We start from the raw sequence: 21,265 nt of genomic DNA, 5'->3' as shown, positions 1-21,265 counted from the left end.
GGCTCAGCCTGGTTAAACTCCCTGCCTTTCCCCTATGACTTCTCTCTCTCTCTCTCTCTCTCTCTCTCTCTTTTGTGCTTCAATGCATAAAACGACATTTTGTTAAGATGGGTTAAGAACAGGATATCCTTTTGGGTATGGGTGTTATTTTAACGTGACGCCAATCATAGGGAAGTTCTGCTCGTGCAAGGGATTTGTTAAATATTAGATGCATGTACTTCGAACACGATTCTCGTACCTCAATAAAAAGGCGACCGGTATGTTGTCAATTCCACTAGATTTCTTATCGTCCAACAAACGCGCTCCTCTTCTACGCTTATGTATTATCAATTGGCGGCAATTCATTTAACGGAAGAAACTCAGGAACTGTACCCTCATCGTTAGCGATAAATGAGCAAAAGTATATTCCTTGAGTACGCGTGCTATTTCTGGGTTGTCAGTTACTGCAATTTTGTTTTTAAAAATTTATGTACTGGCTTTTGCTTAGGTGAAAGATACCTCGAAAATTTGCCCGGACACAAAGAAATAAACTTTTTAGGATGCAAGTTCTGGTAGCGATTTTTAGCACCGACGATGCTGTCTTTCAGCTGTGATCTCAGCATAGAAATCTGATCGTTGCCGATGCTACGTTTAATCGCTTATATTTTGTGTTGTTTTTTCAGCCTTCGTCCCAAGCGTACTATCTCTTTGGTTATCCATGAGTTTGTGCTCACAGCTATTTTCCGCTTGTGTGCTACGAAGTCGCGTATACGTTTAATGTAAAGTTCTTGAAAAAATTCCATAGGTAGTCAACCGAATGCTCATCCGATTCATAGAGAGAGACTGAGTAGGAAATTAGCTGTCTAGCACATCCAGTATATCAACATCGCTTGCATAAGAGAATACGGGCACATTTGATTCGTGTTTCTTGACTTTACAGGCATATATAATTTAATTGTATTCTAAGACATACAATCTTATGGTCCGATATATGCCCTCGAAGACATGGATACTAGGATTTCGCTGTAGCATCTTTTGATCGACCAAGAAGAGATCTAGAACAAATTGTTCGGCACTTTGAACGCGGGTGGGAACCTTCACCAGTTGCGTTAAATCGTGATACAATTTACTTTTAAGAAGAGGTTCGGTGTCACTTGAGAGACTTTAGTGTTCATAAGGGTAGTTGCGCCATCTATTGTCGCGCCCACAAAGCAAGCCGCTTGATTTGTTCTGCGCGCGAGAACAAATTGGAAAGCTGAGCCACAGCTTGCTTTGCTTAGCTGTAGTGTACTATATACCCCAACATTTTCTTTGGCACCCCCCTTCCCCCTATAGGCCAAGTGATAAAGTGCCCTCCTGCACCCCCAACGAAAATGGAGAATTATGCTCTGCCCCACAACAAGGAAATCCCGGTGCCGCCCTTGCGTCAAGGCTGTACACATCAGTGAAATCATCCTTCATCCTTTGTTCTTTTCTTCTTTTTTTTTTTTCAGCTATTCACTTTTCTTCACATTTAGATGTATTGACACAGAAAGTGGAAATATTCTCAGATTTATTCGCTAGACCTGCGACAAACTCGTGACGTAACGTTTTGTTCGTGCTATTTCAAATGAATTGTAACGCTTGCCATGCTATGGCATGCCATGTAGATATAGTCGACCAAAGTGTAAAACTTGAAGGCGAAGAAAATTCACTGTTTTCAAAGTTAAGTGTTCACGCTAATAATGCTAGCATTCTATTTTTCTCTGGAACTTACATTATGATATATAACTGCATCTAATGTTGTGGGGAATGTTGTGAATGTTCTGGAGTTACAAAAATAGTCTAATTAAATTTCTATGCGCTGTGAGCTTCAGCTCTAAACATTAAACGTTTTCCACCCTTTCTGCCCGCTTCCTCCGCTCACAGCGCATAAAAAATAACAGTAAAGTAAGTCATATACCGTGTGAAAAACAATGAATATATCCGTTAATGCTTGATATTATAATGAACTCGCGTCAAATGCAAATTGTTGATAACTTGAAATGCTTTGGCGTAATATTTTGTACTCCCACATGCCATGGGGGCATCACATAGACCTCATTTTAACAAATCTGACTAGTACCACTGGTACTGTCAACCGATTAAGCATATTGTCCCGAAAATGTGCAGTTATTATTGTACACGTCTCTCTTTAATTCAAATTTGAACTGCTGTCATCGCGTCATACACGAATCTTCAACACATCATACTGCTCCATCATTGGGCATATATTGCTCGTTCTCCTTGACCTATAGGCTGATTTTGCAGCGATAGCTGTCACGGGCTCACTTTCTTGGTCGTTTTGATGTCCGCCACTGGAACCCCAACATCATTTGCGAGAAAATTACAAAGAAAGAAAACGTCTCATTGTGCCACGAGGGTGTGAACTTACGATCAACAGATTGGCAGTTTTACCTCTCAGCCACTCTACCGATGCTGCATCAGTGGAGAATATATTGATACTGGAGAGCGTGGTCGCACTAACATGCTGCCATAATTGGCTAACGCACGCTCAACATCTGCATGTGTACTGGATAGAGCTGGCGTGCCCGCCTTCTTCGCGGTCTGCATAGCACGTCGGCTTCCCAGTTGATGTGAAGTCCTTTTCCAGCACCCCAGTTGTCGTTTCCTGTCAAGCATGTGGCTCCTACCCACTATGGGGCATCATCCCAGTTGCGGAGGCGGTCCTGAATTAAGTTTTCTTCTTCTGCATGTAATGACAATGATTGAGCGCATCGGCTGCGTCGTCGTTGGAAGCTTTTCTTGTAGCGCTCGGTTTCTTCTCATGTTTACTGCATGGCACTGACGTCATCTCGCTTTCTTCTAGGATCACGTGGGGCCTATTAATGAGGTAGCCCAAATATAAAATTGAGAAAAGCCGAACGAATCTAGCAGTAAGAAACTCAAGGGTCGTTTTAGTAGAGACCAGTGGCGAAGTATACGGATAGGTAAGAGCAGGGGTCGAGTCTTTCCAGTTCACTATCGGTATAGGCGCAGTTTCTACAAACAAATACGTCTCACTTATAAAAACGTCTCGAAAGGAGATTGCTCTCTCGCACCTGCAAACGTTCACTCCAACAAACACCACCCGAAACATTCTAAGCCTTACTGCGCATTATATTTCGCCAGCTATCGCCTCATTATAACGCGTTTCGGGCGAAAATTATTTAACGAACAATTAATTATCATTGTAGGTATACTATAATATCACCCGCCGCGGTGGCTCAGTCAGCTAAAGCGTTGCGCTGCTGAGAACGAGATCGCGGGATCGAATCCCGTCCGCGGAGGCCGCATTTCGATGGAGGCGAAATGCAAAAACGCCCGTGTGCTTGTGTTGTAGTGCCCGTTAAAGAACCCCAGGTGGTCAAAATTTATCCGGAGCCCTCCACTACGGTGTGCCTCATAATCATAACTGGTTTTGGCACGTAAAACCCCATAAAGAAGAAGAACAATACTATATAATATTCGCCCATGTTACAGTGCTAAAGTTTAAATCGCGTTTCAAGACAACATTCTGTTGTTATCGGCAAAAAATATTCCGTGTGTAGCTCTCCTTTACGCTTTGAAGATAAAGCCGGCGATTTTTTTAAAGTGTGTATAGCAACATCCTTTTGAGTCTGCCACGGAGTTGTCTGTGCTGCACGCTCCATTTAAATGAACTTATCGTACCTTTGATAGGGCCGGAATGCTCCGCAAATGTGACACGCCGCCTTTCTTGAAGCTGTACGATGAATTTGTGCCCGTGATTAGATCATAAAAAAAAAAAAAAAAAAAAAAAAAAAAAGGTGACAGTTGAAGCTGGAAATCACCTTTTTAACTGCTGCTAAGCTTTCCGTGTAAACTGCGCAGGTGCTTTAACTCGCCAATTTACACGCTTTGAATATTCGTTTTGCACCTTCTTCAATGGCATATTACAGTTAGGTATGGTGGTTGCAAGTTTGTGCGTGTTTGAGGATTGCACTTTGTTATATTCGCTCGAGTCCTGTTAAGACCCGTTGCAACGTATCAAATTTCATTGACTATTCGGTACTTGATGCATTCATAGTTATACTGTTCGCACGTCTTGTTGCCCTTGACAACAATTAAGACGCGACATGGAGCGGGATTTCTCGCGTTCTGCCTGCTTACAGAGCGCGCTCTTAAAGCTTTGTGGGCACTTATTGCGAGCGAGCTGCCAGCTCAATCTGTTATTCTTACTGTCCTTCTCTCTATATATCCTTCCCTGTGTTTCCCTTCCTAATGCTCTGGGGAATTTCAGGTGTGCGCCAAGCACTATGTACAGTTACGGTACGGTGAACAAATTTTCATTCACCTTTCGACCAATATCTCTGGCGTTCTGCTGCTTTGATGTTCTGCTGCTGAGCACGAGGTCGCTGGTTCGATTCCCGGCCGGCTGCGGCGGCCGCATTGCGATGGGGGCGGAACGCAAAAACGCTCTGGTACTGCCCTTCGAGTGGTCGTTTTAGATACCGAGGTGGTCGAAATTAGTCCGGAGCCTACTCGCTATACGGCATATCTAATATATAGACCGTGAGTTACATTGGGACGTTTAAACCATGAGTCAATCTATCTGTTCGCCCGTGCTTGTGTTCGCCCGTGCTTGAAAACCAGAACGGAGCGTCAAGAGGTTATTTTGTAAGCAAGTAAACAACGTAAGTCTTAAGACCTACGTTGTTTTTGCACTGTTAAACGAAATCAGTAAACTACTACAATTTATATATGCATCAATCTGTCAAGATGCACAACCGTCGTGCATCGTGCAGTTGGGGCTAAATATTTGTGGTTCACATTCGATTCAAACATGCGCTGGCTAACGCGACCCAACAGGATATCCTCCAAATTAGCGTGCGCGTGCTAAATGTTTGAATGTTTAGCGAATGTTTAGCGCAATTAGCGCCTGAATGTTTTGATGCATCTATTTTTCGCTTTCTCTACTTCGAATTTATAGTGTCAATTGAATTTCTTTGTGTAGAGTCTTGGTTGCGGCAGCACATATACAACATAGTTAACTATATAACTTATTTACAGAAGCGCGCTCTGAGAACTATATTTCTCTAAGCGTACTGATTGCAGCAGACCTCTATGTCAGTATATTTTCGCGTGCTTCCGTTAGATTAATGACCACTCAACTGATACATTGAATAAGGATGAGTAGTGATCCGCTGCACATCAGAATATTTACGCTGCCATTACGTAACACGACTGCTGTATGTTCTAGCTCCCTTCAAAAGGGCTCATCGACAGGAATCCCGTTTGTCGGGGCCGATCCAGTTTCTTCGCTAAAATACGTGTGAAGCTCCACAAAATTTCTCATCAGAATATCTCTCTTCTTCTGAACCTATAGATAGTACGAAAGTTGCTGGATTGAAAATCGAGGAGTTAAACTCTAATGACGTGTTGGAGCTGACTTTTACTGCGCAAAGCAGTAATGTCCCGCGGAATAGGGCTGTTTTGTCATCCGGGCAAATTTAGTGTGTGCGTATTAATTATGGGCTTTAGAACAAAAATACTAATATTATTTATGTACTGTAATATTATCGTGTTAATGATATTATTTATTTATTTATTTATTTATTTATTTATTTATTTATTTATTTATTTATTTATTTATTTTACGGTCACGGATAAAATGTGTCGCGTTAATTAACGTCCGCTTGCGGCCCTTTTATCGGATTTGTAAAATATTGTTACCTGTTTTTGTTGCGAAATTAGAAAACAGTGATGTCGATGTTTAACATTTATATTTATTTGCAATTTTCGATTTCGTTTTATCCTTGTTTTTTTAGTTCGAGGGCCTGAATTAACATTTTGCTCTTGTCTGACACCGGATTCGGTTGAACAGTTGCGTAATAAAATAATTTTTGCTTTCTAAAAAATGTAAAACGGCGTTGCGTTTGTCGAGTGGAATGTTACCTTCGTGCCTTCGCTTGCACTCCCTTGAATGTATGGAAAAGTTTAACGTCATGTTATCTACCGCATTTTTTCTTCTCTTTCGGCAAGTTGCTGAGCTTCATTTAATCGCACACACTGTTAATTAGCGCTGCAGCACCGCGCCGCCGGCAAACCGAACGCGGCACGCGCGGCGGCGGCGCGCGCGCTGCACGAAGCTGCGCGCTCGATTCCGTCTGGCAACCGCACCGGCAAAGAAGGTCACGTCCTCTCGTCTGTGCAGGAGAAGGTGATCTCGCCGGGCGTTTGGTCGTTAGGCATTGCAGCTCGAGCTCGCAGCGAGTATGGCTTTCGTCTCTCGCAGATTGGCCAGCACCTTGGCCAGGCACTTCCCGAAGCAAACGTTGAAACTTAAGCCCGCTCACGAAGCGATATATGCGCTCGCATTACGAAAGCTTTCGACCACGCCATGTTCCTATGCAGCCCCCGGTGCGGCCGAGGTTTCCAGCATCCTCGAGGAACGCATTCTGGGCCAGAGCTCTACAACTAACCTCGAAGAAACCGGCCGCGTGCTCAGCATTGGAGACGGCATCGCCCGCGTCTATGGCCTCAACAACATACAAGCCGAAGAGATGGTGGAATTTTCCTGCGGGTTGAAAGGTATGGCCCTTAACTTGGAGCCGGACAACGTGGGTATCGTCGTGTTCGGCAACGACAAGCATATTAAGGAGGGCGACATTGTGAAGCGTACCGGAGCTATTGTGGACGTACCGATCGGTCCCGAACTCCTTGGTCGCGTTGTGGATGCCCTTGGCAATCCCATAGATGGCAAGGGACCCGTCGCTTGCAAATCCCGTGCCCGTGTCGGCGTGAAGGCGCCAGGCATTATCCCGCGTATCTCAGTAAGGGAGCCTATGCTTACAGGAATCAAAGCAGTAGACAGCTTGGTCCCTATCGGTCGTGGACAGCGAGAGCTCATTATTGGAGACAGGCAAACTGGCAAAACTGCAATTGCTATCGATGCAATTATCAACCAGAAGCGTTTCAATGATGGCTCGGACGAAAAGAAAAAGCTGTACTGTATTTACGTTGCCATTGGACAGAAGAGGAGTACAGTTGCTCAGATTGTAAAACGGTTGACCCAGACCGATGCCATGAAGTACACCATCATCGTCGGTGCCACCGCCTCGGACGCCGCTCCTCTTCAGTACCTCGCCCCCTATTCGGGGTGCGCCATGGGCGAATACTTCCGCGACAAAGGCATGCATGCCCTCATCATCTACGACGATTTGTCCAAGCAGGCCGTCGCCTACCGTCAAATGTCTCTGTTGCTGCGACGGCCCCCAGGTCGCGAGGCTTATCCTGGCGATGTCTTCTACCTTCACTCCCGTCTCCTTGAGCGAGCAGCCAAGATGAACGACACCTTCGGCGGCGGCTCTCTGACTGCTTTGCCAGTGATTGAAACGCAGGCCGGTGATGTCTCGGCCTACATTCCCACCAACGTCATCTCCATCACCGATGGCCAGATTTTCCTTGAAACTGAACTTTTTTACAAGGGTATTCGGCCGGCTATCAACGTCGGGTTGTCTGTAAGTCGTGTCGGCTCAGCTGCCCAGACGAAGGCCATGAAGCAAGTTGCAGGGTCCATGAAGCTGGAACTTGCCCAATACCGTGAAGTTGCTGCTTTCGCGCAGTTTGGCTCCGACCTTGATGCAGCCACACAGCAGCTATTAAACAGGGGTGTGCGACTCACAGAACTGCTGAAGCAAGGTCAGTACACACCAATGGCAATTGAAGACCAGGTCGCAGTCATCTATACTGGTGTCCGTGGGTATCTTGACAAACTCGACCCTGCCAAGATCAACGACTTTGAGAAGGAGTTCCTTCAGCACATTCGAAGCCACCACAAGGACGTCCTGGCTACCATTGCTCAAGAAGGCCACATCAGTGAAACTACAGATGCAAAATTGAAGAGTATTGTCACCTCATTCATGGCTAGCTTCATAGAATAATTTGTAAATTTCTTGCACTGCCTCAACTGCCCTGCCAACTGTTCTAGTCTATGTAAAATGAGTAGATATAGACTAGACATATTTGTGCAAGAGCTTAAATTATCTGCTGTAATGTCATGATGAGAATAAATTGGAAAATGAAAAGAACACTTCTGTGTTGTTTCGCAAATTTTTTTTTTTAATGTTTGAATATGGATGTTGTTTCCAGGAGCAGTTAGGAGTTTGAGCGCACGCCTGGAAAAACCTGCCAATCAAAATGCTGTGAGCAAAGAGTATTTATTGTGCCTTTCAGTTGTCTGACTGCCTTTGGAGGTAGTTATGCATCCCGTGCTCTTTAGCCTCTCCGTGCTCATGCATGTACGACCGTTGTACTTGCTCTAAGATTTTTGTTTATTATAACGTCAGGCACGTGGAAACATTTGCGATCCACTTACCTGATGCCACTTTGTACTAGCAGTATGCTTGCTTGAAATAATTTGCATATATTCCTTTGTAGAAAGTCTTGTTTTATTCATTTTGATACCCATGCATAGTTGGTTTGGCATTTTCTAGTAATTCGTAATCAATGGACCACAAGGTTCCCATGGCTGTTTTCTTAAGACTTTCAGTTTAGTTCTTCATGGTGGCATGGCTGCTTCTTTGTAATATACCTTACATCAAGATGAGGCAGAACACTCATCACATGCACTGCAAAAGCTTTCCATGAGGCTTCTCGTATCATTCTGAACAGCTGTGCCTGGTTGCGGTTTACGAAGTTGTCAATCACAGTGAGCAGCATCCAGTTCAGGAACACAGTCATGCCTTTTGCAGACATGAGGCTGAGTCCTTCCATTTTCATTACCTGCAAGGCAATAATTTGAGCTTGTATACACACTTGCTAGCAAGTTTTGTTTATCCCCAATTCGTGTTGTGCAAAGAAATGCAGCCATACAGAAGTTTACTGGCACTGAGCACCCATGAGCAATATCAAAGGGAACACTAAATTTGTTTTTGACCAATAATTAGTAGCATAATGTGGACATGCATGTGGACATGTGATTATGTGCTATGTACATAACTTTATCGTTGGACAGGCAACCCTGTGGGACATTTGTTGAGTATGCTGAGCCTTTATGGCCTCTTGAAGTGTTCCATGTAGTATTGCTTACAAGACTACATCTGATGAATAAATAATTTAAAGAATAAGGATGTTTTCTAGTATTTCAAAACAAACTGACCTCAAGCGTCTCCAGTTTTGGACGGCTGCTGCAGATGGCAATCTCTGTGTAGATGTGGAGGCATTGCAGACGTGCCTTGAACTTCCCCTTCGTGATGACGTGAGGCCTCAGTGCAGTGTATTTGCCAGTTACGTTTAGATCTTGCACCTGTGTATGAGACAGTGGCATTGCCAGGATTTTTTTTCAGGTGGGGTTTTTCAGCATTCCACTTACATCTGAAACATACATATGGCAACAGGAACTCTGAAACCCATTTTATGCTGGTATCATTAGCTTGGATGGCACCTTGTAATATTCTGCTATCTTCTTAATTTATGGTGCACCTACAGCTTTGCATGTTAGTTACCAGATGTCTTTTATTAAAATGCCACTTCCCATTTATTTTGACACCAATGTGTCTATGCTAGATGTTTAGGTTTGCTGTAGTGGTGTTTTAATTTTTTTAAATTATTTTGGCTCTTGGAGATGATAGAATGTAGGCATTGACTGCCATTAGTAATAATTTTTTGTGGTATGAAGGGTGAACAAAAAGTGAACTTATATTTTTCTTCTGTTGAATTTAATTCTAGTAGCAATACAGTGGGTAGCTGATGAGAGGCATGGCCAGATTTTATTGCTTTTTGTCCGTGGGTAAGGCAAGAGGAGTCTAACAAGCTGTGCAGGAAGGATTAAGACACAATAACTAGCCTTTTTACATAGGGTTGACTACTCTAAGGGGAATGCTTCGAGTGAGCCCTACTGCCCTCTTCTATAGCCGTTTGGCGACTTGTTGGATGATCACATGGAAGTGGCAGCTGCAGGGAGGACCTCAATAATGGCATCTTCCCTGTGTGGTGTGGTAAGTTCATTACAGAGCTACGTAATTTGTAATGGTTTGGTATGAACTGTTTTATGGAAGCATCAGAGTGCTGTCATAATTGGTTGCTAACATGGACATTAAATGCAGCACCCAATGAACGGTACACAATCATTACATATATGCATGAGGATTTTGGTAGAGGTGTGCTCACTGTGTAATGACCGTTGTTCGCTAGACATCACTCAGCATCAACTTAATCTGTTATAGGACACCCCAAGATGGCGACACCCATAAACCAAAAGTTATTACCAGGCTTCCTGCTTTTACACTGAACGCTTTAGATGGCAACTGAAGTCTGCAACAGCTTCCTGATACATGCGTGCCATCATGCCATTTTACACCAGCTTCTTGTGTCATTGCTGAGCATGAATTTATAAGACTTGTCCAACTTTTCTTTTTCTGTCCTTTGTGTCTTAAAACAAACTTGTAGGCAGAACAAACTACTCATCACTGTTAAGCAGTGGCGCACCGACGGGGGGGGATTCGGGGGTTGTAACCCCCCCCCTGAGGCCGACTTAACCCCACCTTTTGTTTAACCCCTTTTCTTTCCTTACGCATTTGAGTACTGCAACTAAGATGTAAGACGCGCAATCGTCTGCACACTCGCAAAAAGCGCATTTTTTTACAATTTCCCGTGAAGAAATCGAAATTAGTGCTGTTTAGATGGTATTGGCAAACTGTCAACCCCCCCCTGGCAGACATCCTGGGTGCGCTACTGCTGTTAAGTCTGATAGCTATGCTTGGGGTTGAACTTTGGTTATAATATTTAAAAAATATGGAGTACTTCTTGTGTAGTTGTTATTAGTATTTTTTTCTTTCAGTGATTACTACGTGAGAGTTTACCTGTTCTTTTGACAGTCTCTGTGATATGCCTAGATAGGGTGAGATGCTGCTGCTGCAACCACTGTTTATTCTTTCCAAGTTCAAACTTTCTGTAGTAGTAAATTATCCAAAGATAATAAGGTAAGCTGGATATATACAGTGTCTCACATATAGCCATGGAGGAAAGAGACCAATAATTTATTAGGACTGCAAATTAGGCTAGCTGGATTGGATTCATGAAAACCAAACTCAGCACTAACACAAGGGACGAAGAAGGAGGTGCACTACACGAGCTAATTTATGGCTTGAGTGAATGTACTTATCGTGTTTTACCAATACAGTGACACCTTATAAATTTATGTACAGCGAATTATGCTGTATATCCAACGCGCAAAACTTGATATTCATGCAAAATCAATCCCTTAAAACGAATACGACATTGCATATATTGAACTCTTGAGCACCTGCAACTTGTGTATAAAAACAACCTTGCAGGGGCTTTTGTTTTCTTTGCGTATGCTTTCCAAGCATGTTTTAGCACACAATCAGGTAGGGTGCAAAACGACGCATAACCCGATAGAGCTATAGATTGTACCAAGTTGTTGTGTTACTTGCAGATGTTGGTGTGAGAATCGGGTAGCCATGAAGTGTTCCAGCACTGTTTTGCGCAGCTTTGTTCTGTTGTGTATAACAAGCACATCATAAACATTCATAAAAGTACATTATACCTGGGATCGTATATATCAAATTACTTAATATATTAAACTATTTTAACACACGAACCACTTCATTATAACTGGGTTTGATTGTACAAATAATCAGCAATTATGTGTTGCTCACATGCCATGACTAGAAACTGGAACTTTAGGTAAAATGTCTATCTTACGCTTTTATCGTTCCAGTTTAACATAAATGTTTACAGCATTTTAGTAGCACCTTTATCATGCCTATAAAAGTGTATTTTAATGTAGGTGCCCATGTTGTATTTTCAGAGTCTAAAACTGACTTTTTCCATGTTTACCACAGCCTCATTCTGTTTATGTTATAACCTGGTGGGTAACTTGCCTGAAGGTAGTCGATTATTACCACAAACAGTTTGCTGGTGGCTGTTATTGCAGCTGTTATTACCAGCTTTGGAACAGACTAGAGCAACACCTTGAGGAGGGTGGAGACTGCTATACGGAATGATACACTTAAAGGTGACTTTGCGTTCTTGTGTGCTCACTTCACGTTTTTAGCTGACATCAGTGATTCTCGGGCGCAACTCGATCTGACTCAGAATGTGGGACTCATTTCGGACGTTCAGGAAAGGTGCACCGCCATCCTCAATGGACCTGTTGCTGACAGAGTTCAAAACTTCAATCAGTGTCGTACAAAATCCCGGGTTAATTTTTGGTACTGAAAGAAATGCCAACGATTTTGACTAAACATCGTACAAATCCAGACTGCATTGGATCATCGAAGATTCTGAAGTACAAGTATGTGCTGCTAACTTAGTGGATGTTGGACGTTCCTTTTCTGCATACTAAAATAATACTCGGAGAAAAAAAAAAATGCACAACATGAAACCCGAAAATTTGAGACAGTGTTCCTTTGCCACTCCTTTCACAATTTTTCTCTATGTTCCAGACGAATCTTGTAACCTACGCAACATGCCTCATTCCTTTTTATAAATAAAATAAAATGAATTTCATGAAACAGACGTTTAGTGGGCTATGTTCCTTAGAAACCCATAATTCATCCTGAGGTGTGCAGCAAAAGTTTTTGTTAATTGAGCCTATACATGCCTAAAGGACAGTATTTGGTGCCTATATATATGCCTTAAAAGGCAGCTTTAGTGCCTGTTATAGGCGCCTGAAACATCATTTTTTAGTGCCTAAAAATACGGTCTCTAGCCATAACACTACAAATTTAATCTTTCTCACTATTGTTCTTGTGTCAAATTGTTCTGAAATGTGACCGTCTTAAGTTAAAAAGAGAACTTCGAAAAGCTTTGCGGATAAATTTTGCGGTATTTTTCGGTTTCATCCAAGAACGGTAAAAGCATGGTAAAAAGAGCCGACACAGCACCCCGCCCCTCCTGCTTCCCTCCGCAGTTTATCCGACACTAGCTCGGTAGTTTGCCCCCAGATGGCGGCACGTACCCGTACATAGTAGGGAGCCTGCATAACCGCCGTACAGGGATCGTAGTGCGTCGTATGCTTCCGAGATGGTTTTCGTTTTAAAAATGTAGGAAAGCCATTGGTATTATTGTCCACATGGTTTCGACCGCAAACGTTTTACGCACGGCTTTTTAACCTGACCGATTAATTTGTATGTAACCTTACTTGTGCACAGGGAAAATCTGTCCGAATGTAGTTATTGTGGCACTTTTTTTTTTTTTCTTGTTTTTTCCACCTCTACGCAGCGGCGAAGCCACGGGGAGGGGGGGGGGGGGGGGGGGGGAGTCAACAAGAATGTGCCCCACCCCCCGCTGGCATAAAACTAAAGTAAAAGGGCGTGCGACAACACCCGCAGCCCCCTCCCTGTTCATGTGAGTGCCTATACGGTCCCTAGAATATTGGATTCTAGGGATCGACCATAGTGCTACCCCCCCCCCCCCCCCCCGAAAACAATTTCTGGTGACGCCACTGCCTTCACGGTTAACGAGAATGACATAATTTATTATGTAATCGGCGAATGTAGATTTAAGATGCTCAGGAAAGTGCCATGTTTGCGCACTACAGTGGGTGGGGGTGTGTCTCTTGATTAGAACAGCGCTGCAGCTCGAACCGATTTCTTGATCACATCACAGTTTCGCAAAGGGGATAAATTTTCGAGGGCGACAATACATTCGCAACATGCTTGCGGAGAAGAGCTGGTTTACTAGCGTATATATTACAAGACATTTTAGTCATCGTGAGAACCGTTGTCAGGATGGCCGAGCGGTCCAAGGCGCTGCGTTCAGGTCGCAGTCCGGTCTTCCGGGCGTGGGTTCGAATCCCACTTCTGACATTCGTGTTTTGCTACCGTGCTTAATCTTTTTGCACTGATGCGTGTACTGCGCATCTTCTTCAGAAGAAAGCTCACGTGTTTAAATCCACCACAGAGATTAACAAAATGTGAAACTGATCAGTTATTGCGTGCACGAAGCCGTACAAATGCCGGGATAGCTCTTGGTTGGCAGGTCGGTGGTGTATAAATGTTGCTGCAAATAAAGCTTTTGAGCGCGCGCGCACCTGATGCATAGTAGAGACCTAGGGGCTAGCTACCGGAGATGCGCTACAGCCAAATAACCATATAAAGCCCTGGAAAGTGTATGCTCATGAAATAATTAGTGTGTTTAGTGGGACAGTTATTGTTCTTTTATTTATTTATTTATTTATTTATTTATTTATTTATTTATTTATTTATTTATTTATTTATTGTTTTTCAGTGCTTTCTCCAATACTGCAATCTCCAATACTGCAAAAATACTGCAATCACGAGGAATCTGAATCCACAGCCTCGATCCGCGTGACAAGCCACGCGGCCAACGGGCTAGTGTAGTGGCAAACTGGCGAATCGTTAAACCTACTTTGCGGCACAGGTGCAGCAAAGCTGTCTTGTGTGCAGTAACGTAGCCAGGGGGAGGCACACCCAAACGTACCCCCCCCCCCCTCCCCCGAATTTTATGTTTTATATGGGGCCTGCCCAGCCCCCCTCCTCTCCTATCACCCTCTCCGTCCGCGGTCATGTGGGTGCGCCCCGAAAAAAATTTCTGGCTACGCCACTATTTGGGTGCAAAGCATTTTAGTTTTTAGTGCTGCTTGTGGTTTTTAGCTTGGTTTACCGGCCCTTTGCGTTGTGTGCTAGAAGGCAAGGCAATTTGGTTGTAATCATCCGCAACTAAAGGCTAGGATTATTCTTTTGTTTTTGCGAAATGTTTGCTGCCTGAATAATTACTTTATTGCCAGTTATGGGTAAAATATCCACGTTGGCTTCTCCGGTCAAAGTACCGTAATCCTTGTGAAATTTTAGATGGACTGGTTGGACCACGTCAATAAATGCGTGGTCGAGGCATCCATTAGATATCCCCCACCTATTACTCAGCCCCTTTGATTAACGGGGAATGTAGAAAAAGAAGAGGGAAAAAAAAAAAAGCGGGGCGGGTGAAGGTAGGGCGGGATCGTGATAGAGACTGGGAAAGGGAGGGGGGGGGGGATGTACTACGTACAGTCGCACCCGGATATATCGAACCCACATATAACGAATTATTGAGTATAACGAACAGCAGTTAAATTCCCTCGAAAATTTTTGCATAAAATTTTTATTTTATATATCGAATTACATATATATAGAACTTTTTTGTGATCCCCTTCAGATTCGATATACCCGGGCGCGACTGTAAATACGACTGCCACCTTCACGAGCCGAGAGCCCCATTCTCCATATAGTTGTAGTGGCCGGCGTACTATGGCAGTTCATTTTATAGTTAAAAATCTGTAGTTCTACTTCGGTAATTTGATGCAGAAAATATATGTGCTGTGTGGACCGGGCTATGTTCCACGTGCGTTTTGTCATTATTGCGACCTACTGAGATGACGCCCAACTTAACGTTGACAACCATCTATAAATATACGTGGCTTGTACTGACGAGCGTTGATAGGTTAGCCGCTGGTGATGGCCGCTAACGCACACGCGTGAGCACAGTACTGTCTCACGCGTGGTGGCCAGCGATCTGTCTTTTGCGGCAACGGCTGGCTTCTACGCGGACCGAACTGCTTGCCTGCAGCGGGATGTGGACGAGCAGATGCTTGTCCGTGCGCAGGACTCGGGCCGGGTCGTCCGGCCGCAGCCGAAAGCGGTCTAGGCCCAGCAACTTGGCACCACGCAATTCGGCGTCCGGCGCCTCGAGCAGAGGCAAGGGCACTGAGTGCAGCGAGCTCGCCGCATCCGAGGACAGCAACTTGACGAGCTTCTCCGCGATCGCCTCACCCACGTCACCAGAGCCCTCGTTCAGTCGCCAGCCGCCCGGCCGATGGGCACTCGAGCAAGCGGGTCTCGCTGACGACTTTCGCTCGAGGCCGCGCCTGCGTTGAAGAGCTCGTACTTGTGTAACTCGTTCAGAGGTTGCGGAGGGTGGGGCGGGAAGGGGCGATGAACTAGGGCGACAGGCTTCTCTCAGCGGTACGCAGTAATACGAAGGCCACGAGCGGGAGACGTGGGCGTCCTGTGGGCGGATCGTGCCTACATGCAGAGCAAACTACGTGAAGCGTGCGGGCTGGCTCTCCAAGCGACGGTGCTTCATTCACTCCCAGCAATGCTGCGCGAACTATCGAAGTTGCTTTGCCTCGAACTCGCACCGCCTTGGAAAGAGATGCCGGCTTTTATCATCCCATGCATGGGTTTACAGAGACGACTGCGCAGTGAAGCGCGTGTGCCGAGATCATGCTTGTTTCGGAAAGTGCTGTGCATAACGGACAAATCTGATTGTAGTGTGCGATGTCGGGGCGCAATACCAGCTTGGTCATGTACGTGCAGCACCGAATTCCGTGTGATGGTCTATGTTCATTATACCCACAAGCCATGGTCCAGCCTGGTTGTTCTAAAAGATCTCTTTCGAGGTTAATATAGGTAGAATATTAAACCTCGCGGGTGGATATAGCGACGCCGAGTGCAGTTGCACAATTCCTCACAACGCAGGAATTAACGTAGCACTATGGACGCCGTCGCGGTCTAAAAAAAATTAATTATGCGGTTTTACTTGCCGAAACCACGATCTGATTATGAGGCACGCCATGGTGGGGAACTTCGGATTAATTTTGATCACCTGGGTTTTTTTCTATGTGCGCTTAATTTTAAGTACACGACCTTTTTTTCATTTCGCTGTCATCGAAATGCGACCGCCGCGGCCGGGATCGAACCAGCGACCTCGAGCTAAGCAGAGCAACGCCGTAACTACCATGGGCTTTACTGCGGCGGGTGCCTTCGTGGTCCTCGAAGGGGGAAAAAAAAAAGAAGAGAGAAAAAAAAGTAGAGCCTTCCTAAGTTTCGAGCGGCGTACACATATATTTACGCAGTTGGGGCCTCGACATTTTTTTTTTTTTTTTTTTAACAAACGATATCTCATTCTGCATCAGTAATGGCCCGTACATTTATACAAACCTCGTTATTGTTCCTGAACGATGTATACATGTGATAAAAACAAAATCACGTGATTTTGCTCCGCATAATCAGCCTATGTTGGCGAATTAAGTTCCGGTCCTCACAATGCGAGTTAGAGTTTCGGTTGAGCTGACGCTGGCGGCAGCTCTTTGATCGACCATAAGCTCTACGTCAAAGTCGTCCAGACTTCTCGACGACGTATAAGGGAGTTTGTAGTATCAGTTTCCCACTTCCCGCTGCATGCAGTCTTCAAATAATCAAATCAAACCACTCTTTTATCTTGTTTATCTTCGACAGGGAAGCGGGAGGACGGGAAACAAGCCGCGCTACAGATTAATCAGATTGACTGAGCACGGCCTCTTCAGAAAAGTGCGACAAAGTGCTGTTCTGACGTGCGCACATCAGAGGGCAGCATTATGACACATTATGACCCTTGGAGTAGAAAAATGCTGCAATTGTTGTATTAAAGTACTGTATAGCTGCAGAATGCAAAGGTAGAACATGCTAAAGCCCCTCCATCGAAGCTCCACCGCTGCTTTGGTCGGCTGAAATATGTTTTGAGGGGCTTAAATTTAGAACATGCAACAGAAGAAAAAAAAAGAGGCGTTCACAAGTCCGAGTCGCAAATTCGTGGAATATTTACGCCAATGAAATAGACCGGGCATTTAAATTACCGAAAAGTACATACGTGGACAGAAGTTTGTTGCAAAAGAAAAAATATATATTAAAAGCCTTGCCATGTTGCCGTCGAATGAGCAGTGCTGCTACACTTTCATTTGATGTACCGGGATTGTACGTTTGTTACTTACCTGAGCTGAACGGCTCCTGATTTCAGCCCGGCCATGCACGGATGTGTTGGCAGTAACAGTCGCCTGCGAGTTGACAGATGAGAAAGCAAGCCGTGTTGCGCGGGTACACGAAGTTCGGCGTAGGATCGGCGTTCATGAAACCGATTGTAAGCACACACTCTGATCAGAAACGGAGCAGTGCTACACTGATTAAACTTGGCTGCGACGCACAACATTAGGATCAAAGCGCTATGTGCTGTTAAAGTGCTGCAGTTTCTTACGCGCATTCATCGTTTGCTGTCGCCGCTTTTCTCTCTTCGTCTTTCACAAGTTGTCAGTGAACGCGAGATCGCCCGATTCATGGCCGATCCGCCGTAGTGGGTTGAGCCATTAGGCACCAAACCAAGTGAGTCGGTTGACCAAAATTTTTGCATGCCATATTTTTGTGCGTCACACCTTTTCGGACATGACGCTGGCCCAAAGCATGGTGTATTATATTATGTGGTCCGAATTTCAGAATTTGGGGTCTCTGTGATATTATTATTGAGTTCTCGCCACAAAAGAGTGGCTACGTAACTGAGAGCCGTTAACGGTTTCTGCCATAAGGCTTGAAGTTACGAAGTGATACAAAAATGTTTACAATAAATCACGGAGTGCGGGCGTGGAATTTCAAGTTTGTGGGGCACAGAAGTTATGTTGGTGGCTGAAAAGAAAAAAAAAAAAAAAACAACGAAGAAATGAAGGAAGGAAGTAATACTACAATTGGCATTGCTCTTCCCTTGCGTAACCTTTCAAATACATGCTGCATCACCCGAATTTATCTATCAGAGACATATCCTGATGTTTGCCACTTTACTTTGGCGCCCATAGGTACTACACCATGGAATTTCTGTTTGTGTGTATACGTTAAAATTTTTTTTTTTTTCTGTGCAACGTACTTCTATCACATATCGAATGAGCGAGCCTGAAGGGACCGAGGTGCTAGATTTTAGCAACGACCGTATGATGCCAACAGACGATGAAACCAAGGAAATAACAGGGCAAATTAACTGTACAATTAATTACATATTAAGCTTAAATTTGTGGTATACTTCACATCCGTAGTAAAGAAAAAAATGAAAGTGAAACGATCGACAACTTTTCCACCGGTGGGAAGTGCTCTATCAGTTGCGCTACGGCGACGGCTGAACCGCTGTCCACTTTCTTGGGTAAACGATTACGTATGTAGGTACATGTATTGTCTAGCCAAGGGAGTGTTAGCCAGCGCCACCTGCAACTACGGATGTGGAGCATCCAATAAACCGCAGACGTCATGTAATTCATGGCGTCATACAGTACGTGACGTGTGGGTTCGGCTCCCGCTGGCGGCAAAGTTGTCGGTTCTTGTTGTTGTTGCCTATATCGAGCATGTGGCTCCTATACCCACTATGGGGGATGCCTTTGTTGTACCTTTATTTTCCTTTTTATTTATTAGAAGCACGAAGTTTATCGCAAATTTAAAGCTCATATATGAATTATATAGTTTATTATAGGGTTTAGGAAATGGTTAATTTCCCCAATGCTTTCCTTAGCCCCATTTTCAGTTGACTTGTTATGGTTAACATAGGTATAGTACCGTTTCGTTGCTGTCGAAACAAAGATGTGCTGGTGCTGCTCAACAATTGCACTTCGCCGTCAAGAACAAATGAGCTTTCACAGATGCAGCGCCATGCAAATAGACACGTTTTTAATCATCGCCGTTCAGATAATCGGCGTAAATAGCTTTTAGCGCCACAGGGCACTATCGATTCATGCGCAGTAGGGTGCCTCGATGGCCTTCCTCGCCCGTCTGCTCCATGCGGGGCAGGAGGTTGCGGATTGAGGCACCCTAATGCACAAGACAGGACCAAATAGGTGCTTGGGTGGACGGGAAGACGGACAAATGAATGAACGCTGCAAAACATGGATGATTCTTGCAGTCATGTCGGCTATCACTCCGCTTGACAGATTAATATTGCATTTCGTGACATCACACATCTGCGAGGCAGCAGTGCAGTTCGGGTACCTCCAAAAATTAAGACAGTCACGATGCCCACAACCTTTCTATTTGTTCTTTCCCTGTCTTTTCCCCTGTCGTTTCAACTATGACTTACTTCTGGCACAGGGGATGCTGTACTCTCGAAATCCCAATATGACACCCTCCGAGAACACATGTGTATAGTGTTATATTTGTTTTGATGGAAGTTTTCTCTCTGTAACAGGTTATGAAATATCCATCTGATATATTATATTGGCGTATAATAATTAATGTATAATTTGATAGCGGCGAAATGTCCAGAATAGAACTCCTGAGCGGTCTTGTTACCCTCTGCAGTAGCTCAGAAGCTAAGGTGGTGTGCTGTTCAGCTCAGAGTCTTCGTTTCATTTCCGGCCCACGGAGACCGCATTCCTATGGCGGCGGCCATGTGCTGATATTTCGGTGCGCGTCGAATAGCTCCTTATAGTCAACGATCACGACCGCCGGTCTGGGACTACGGCGTCTCTCACAGACAGTGGTGTAGCTTTAAGACGTTAGACCCCACCAAAAAAGGAAAAGATTTTTTGGGATGAAATTATCCTTTGCATGCTTTCGCGTGCCATTACTTTTTCTTTGAAGTGTTTTATTGCTGGTGATGGCGGTCCTGTTTAAGTACAATGCATTATTGTTCCCAAATGAAATGACGAAACCCTTTATAAGCATACGAAATGCAAAAAGGAATCTGAGGAAAGGTAAAACAATCACAATGACTTCCGTAGATTCTTGCTCGTTTATTTTTTTCCTTTTCTTTGCCGTTCCTTCCTTACCTTTTTTGTTATAACTTGCATCTTTATAGTTGTTGTTGTCGTTATTGTCTCTCTTCTTCTTCTTCTTCTTCACCTTCTTGGAGTTGTAAATATTGTGCTTGAGCGTAAAAAGGCCTAATTTCAGCAAAAAAAAAAAAAAAAAAGAAGATCAGGCCATAAATAAAATTTTAGCTCAGAACAGTCGATAATTAGGCTTTCTTATTAAAATGCAATTAATTTCATTCCAATCGGCTCAGTGGTCGTCTAACAAGAGCATTTATGTTTCACAGGTTTCATAGATTTTTTTTTTTTTTGCTTGCTTGGGTCGCCACGCGGCACAACGTCAGTATATGTAACTAAATATAAGCATGCAAACCTGTTTCATAGAGATACTGATCTATCTATCTATCTATCTATCTATCTATCTATCTATCTATCTATCTATCTATCTATCTATCTATCTATCTATCTATCTATCTATCTATCTATCTATCTATCTATCTATCTATCTATCTATCTATCTATGTCTGTCTCCAACCGTTTTCCCGTCAGCTTGGGTCGCTGTGAAGTCCGCAGTCTAATGTGCTAAGGGAACCGGGTTCGACACCAACCACCAGTCTTGGGTCACTGGGTATATATGTGCCGCTCTTCAATGAAACTCTTTGACGCCAACTTGGGTCACTGGTTATGTGCGCCACGGGGTATGCGCCGCTCGGGTGCAATCGAACCGCGTCATATATATTCAGACAA

General features: G+C 44.2%; 3 protein-coding genes and 1 non-coding gene across 6 annotated transcripts in view; 3 read left to right on the top strand and 1 right to left on the bottom strand.

Annotated features, from left to right (window-relative positions):
• Positions 1-6,126: 6,126 nt before the first annotated feature.
• Positions 6,127-8,043, top strand: LOC119464481 (ATP synthase subunit alpha, mitochondrial). The gene has a single exon (XM_037725474.2). It carries the CDS (start codon positions 6,234-6,236, stop codon positions 7,899-7,901), a length of 1,668 nt encoding a protein of 555 aa, XP_037581402.1. The 5' UTR covers positions 6,127-6,233; the 3' UTR covers positions 7,902-8,043.
• Positions 8,044-8,430: 387 nt separating this feature from the next.
• Positions 8,431-17,801, bottom strand: LOC125946219 (uncharacterized). 2 transcript variants are annotated; one of them, XR_007467469.1, is made up of 3 exons: positions 17,735-17,801; positions 9,119-9,265; positions 8,431-8,742 (listed from the first exon to the last, which is right to left on the bottom strand). XR_007467469.1 is itself a non-coding variant. In XM_049668756.1 (2 exons), the coding sequence occupies exons 1-2, from the start codon at positions 9,284-9,286 to the stop codon at positions 8,506-8,508; spliced, it is 405 nt and encodes a 134-aa protein (XP_049524713.1). In that variant the 5' UTR covers positions 9,287-9,319; the 3' UTR covers positions 8,431-8,505. The 2 variants fall into 2 exon arrangements, 1 of the variants encoding a protein (XP_049524713.1); XM_049668756.1 differs by lacking the exon at positions 17,735-17,801 and having other exon boundaries at positions 9,119-9,319.
• Positions 13,241-21,265, top strand: part of LOC119464488 (carboxypeptidase B-like) — a 27,417-nt gene continuing 19,392 nt past the window's right edge. Inside the window, exon 1 of one of the 2 annotated variants that reach the window (XM_049668752.1) lies at positions 13,241-13,332. The gene's annotated coding sequence lies outside the window, so the exon portion shown is untranslated. The remainder of the gene's footprint in view (positions 13,333-21,265) is intronic. The other variant, XM_049668740.1, reaches the window with a different exon arrangement.
• On the top strand, positions 13,710-13,793 carry Trnal-cag (transfer RNA leucine (anticodon CAG)). The gene has a single exon. It is a non-coding gene; the product is annotated as a tRNA-Leu (tRNA).

The sequence above is a fragment of the Dermacentor silvarum genome, chromosome 1 (genome assembly GCF_013339745.2).
Source record: "Dermacentor silvarum isolate Dsil-2018 chromosome 1, BIME_Dsil_1.4, whole genome shotgun sequence".
Classification (NCBI taxonomy): Eukaryota; Metazoa; Arthropoda; class Arachnida; order Ixodida; family Ixodidae; genus Dermacentor; species Dermacentor silvarum.
Note: the sequence above shows the minus strand (reverse complement) of the source record. Positions and strands in the feature narration are given on the sequence as shown.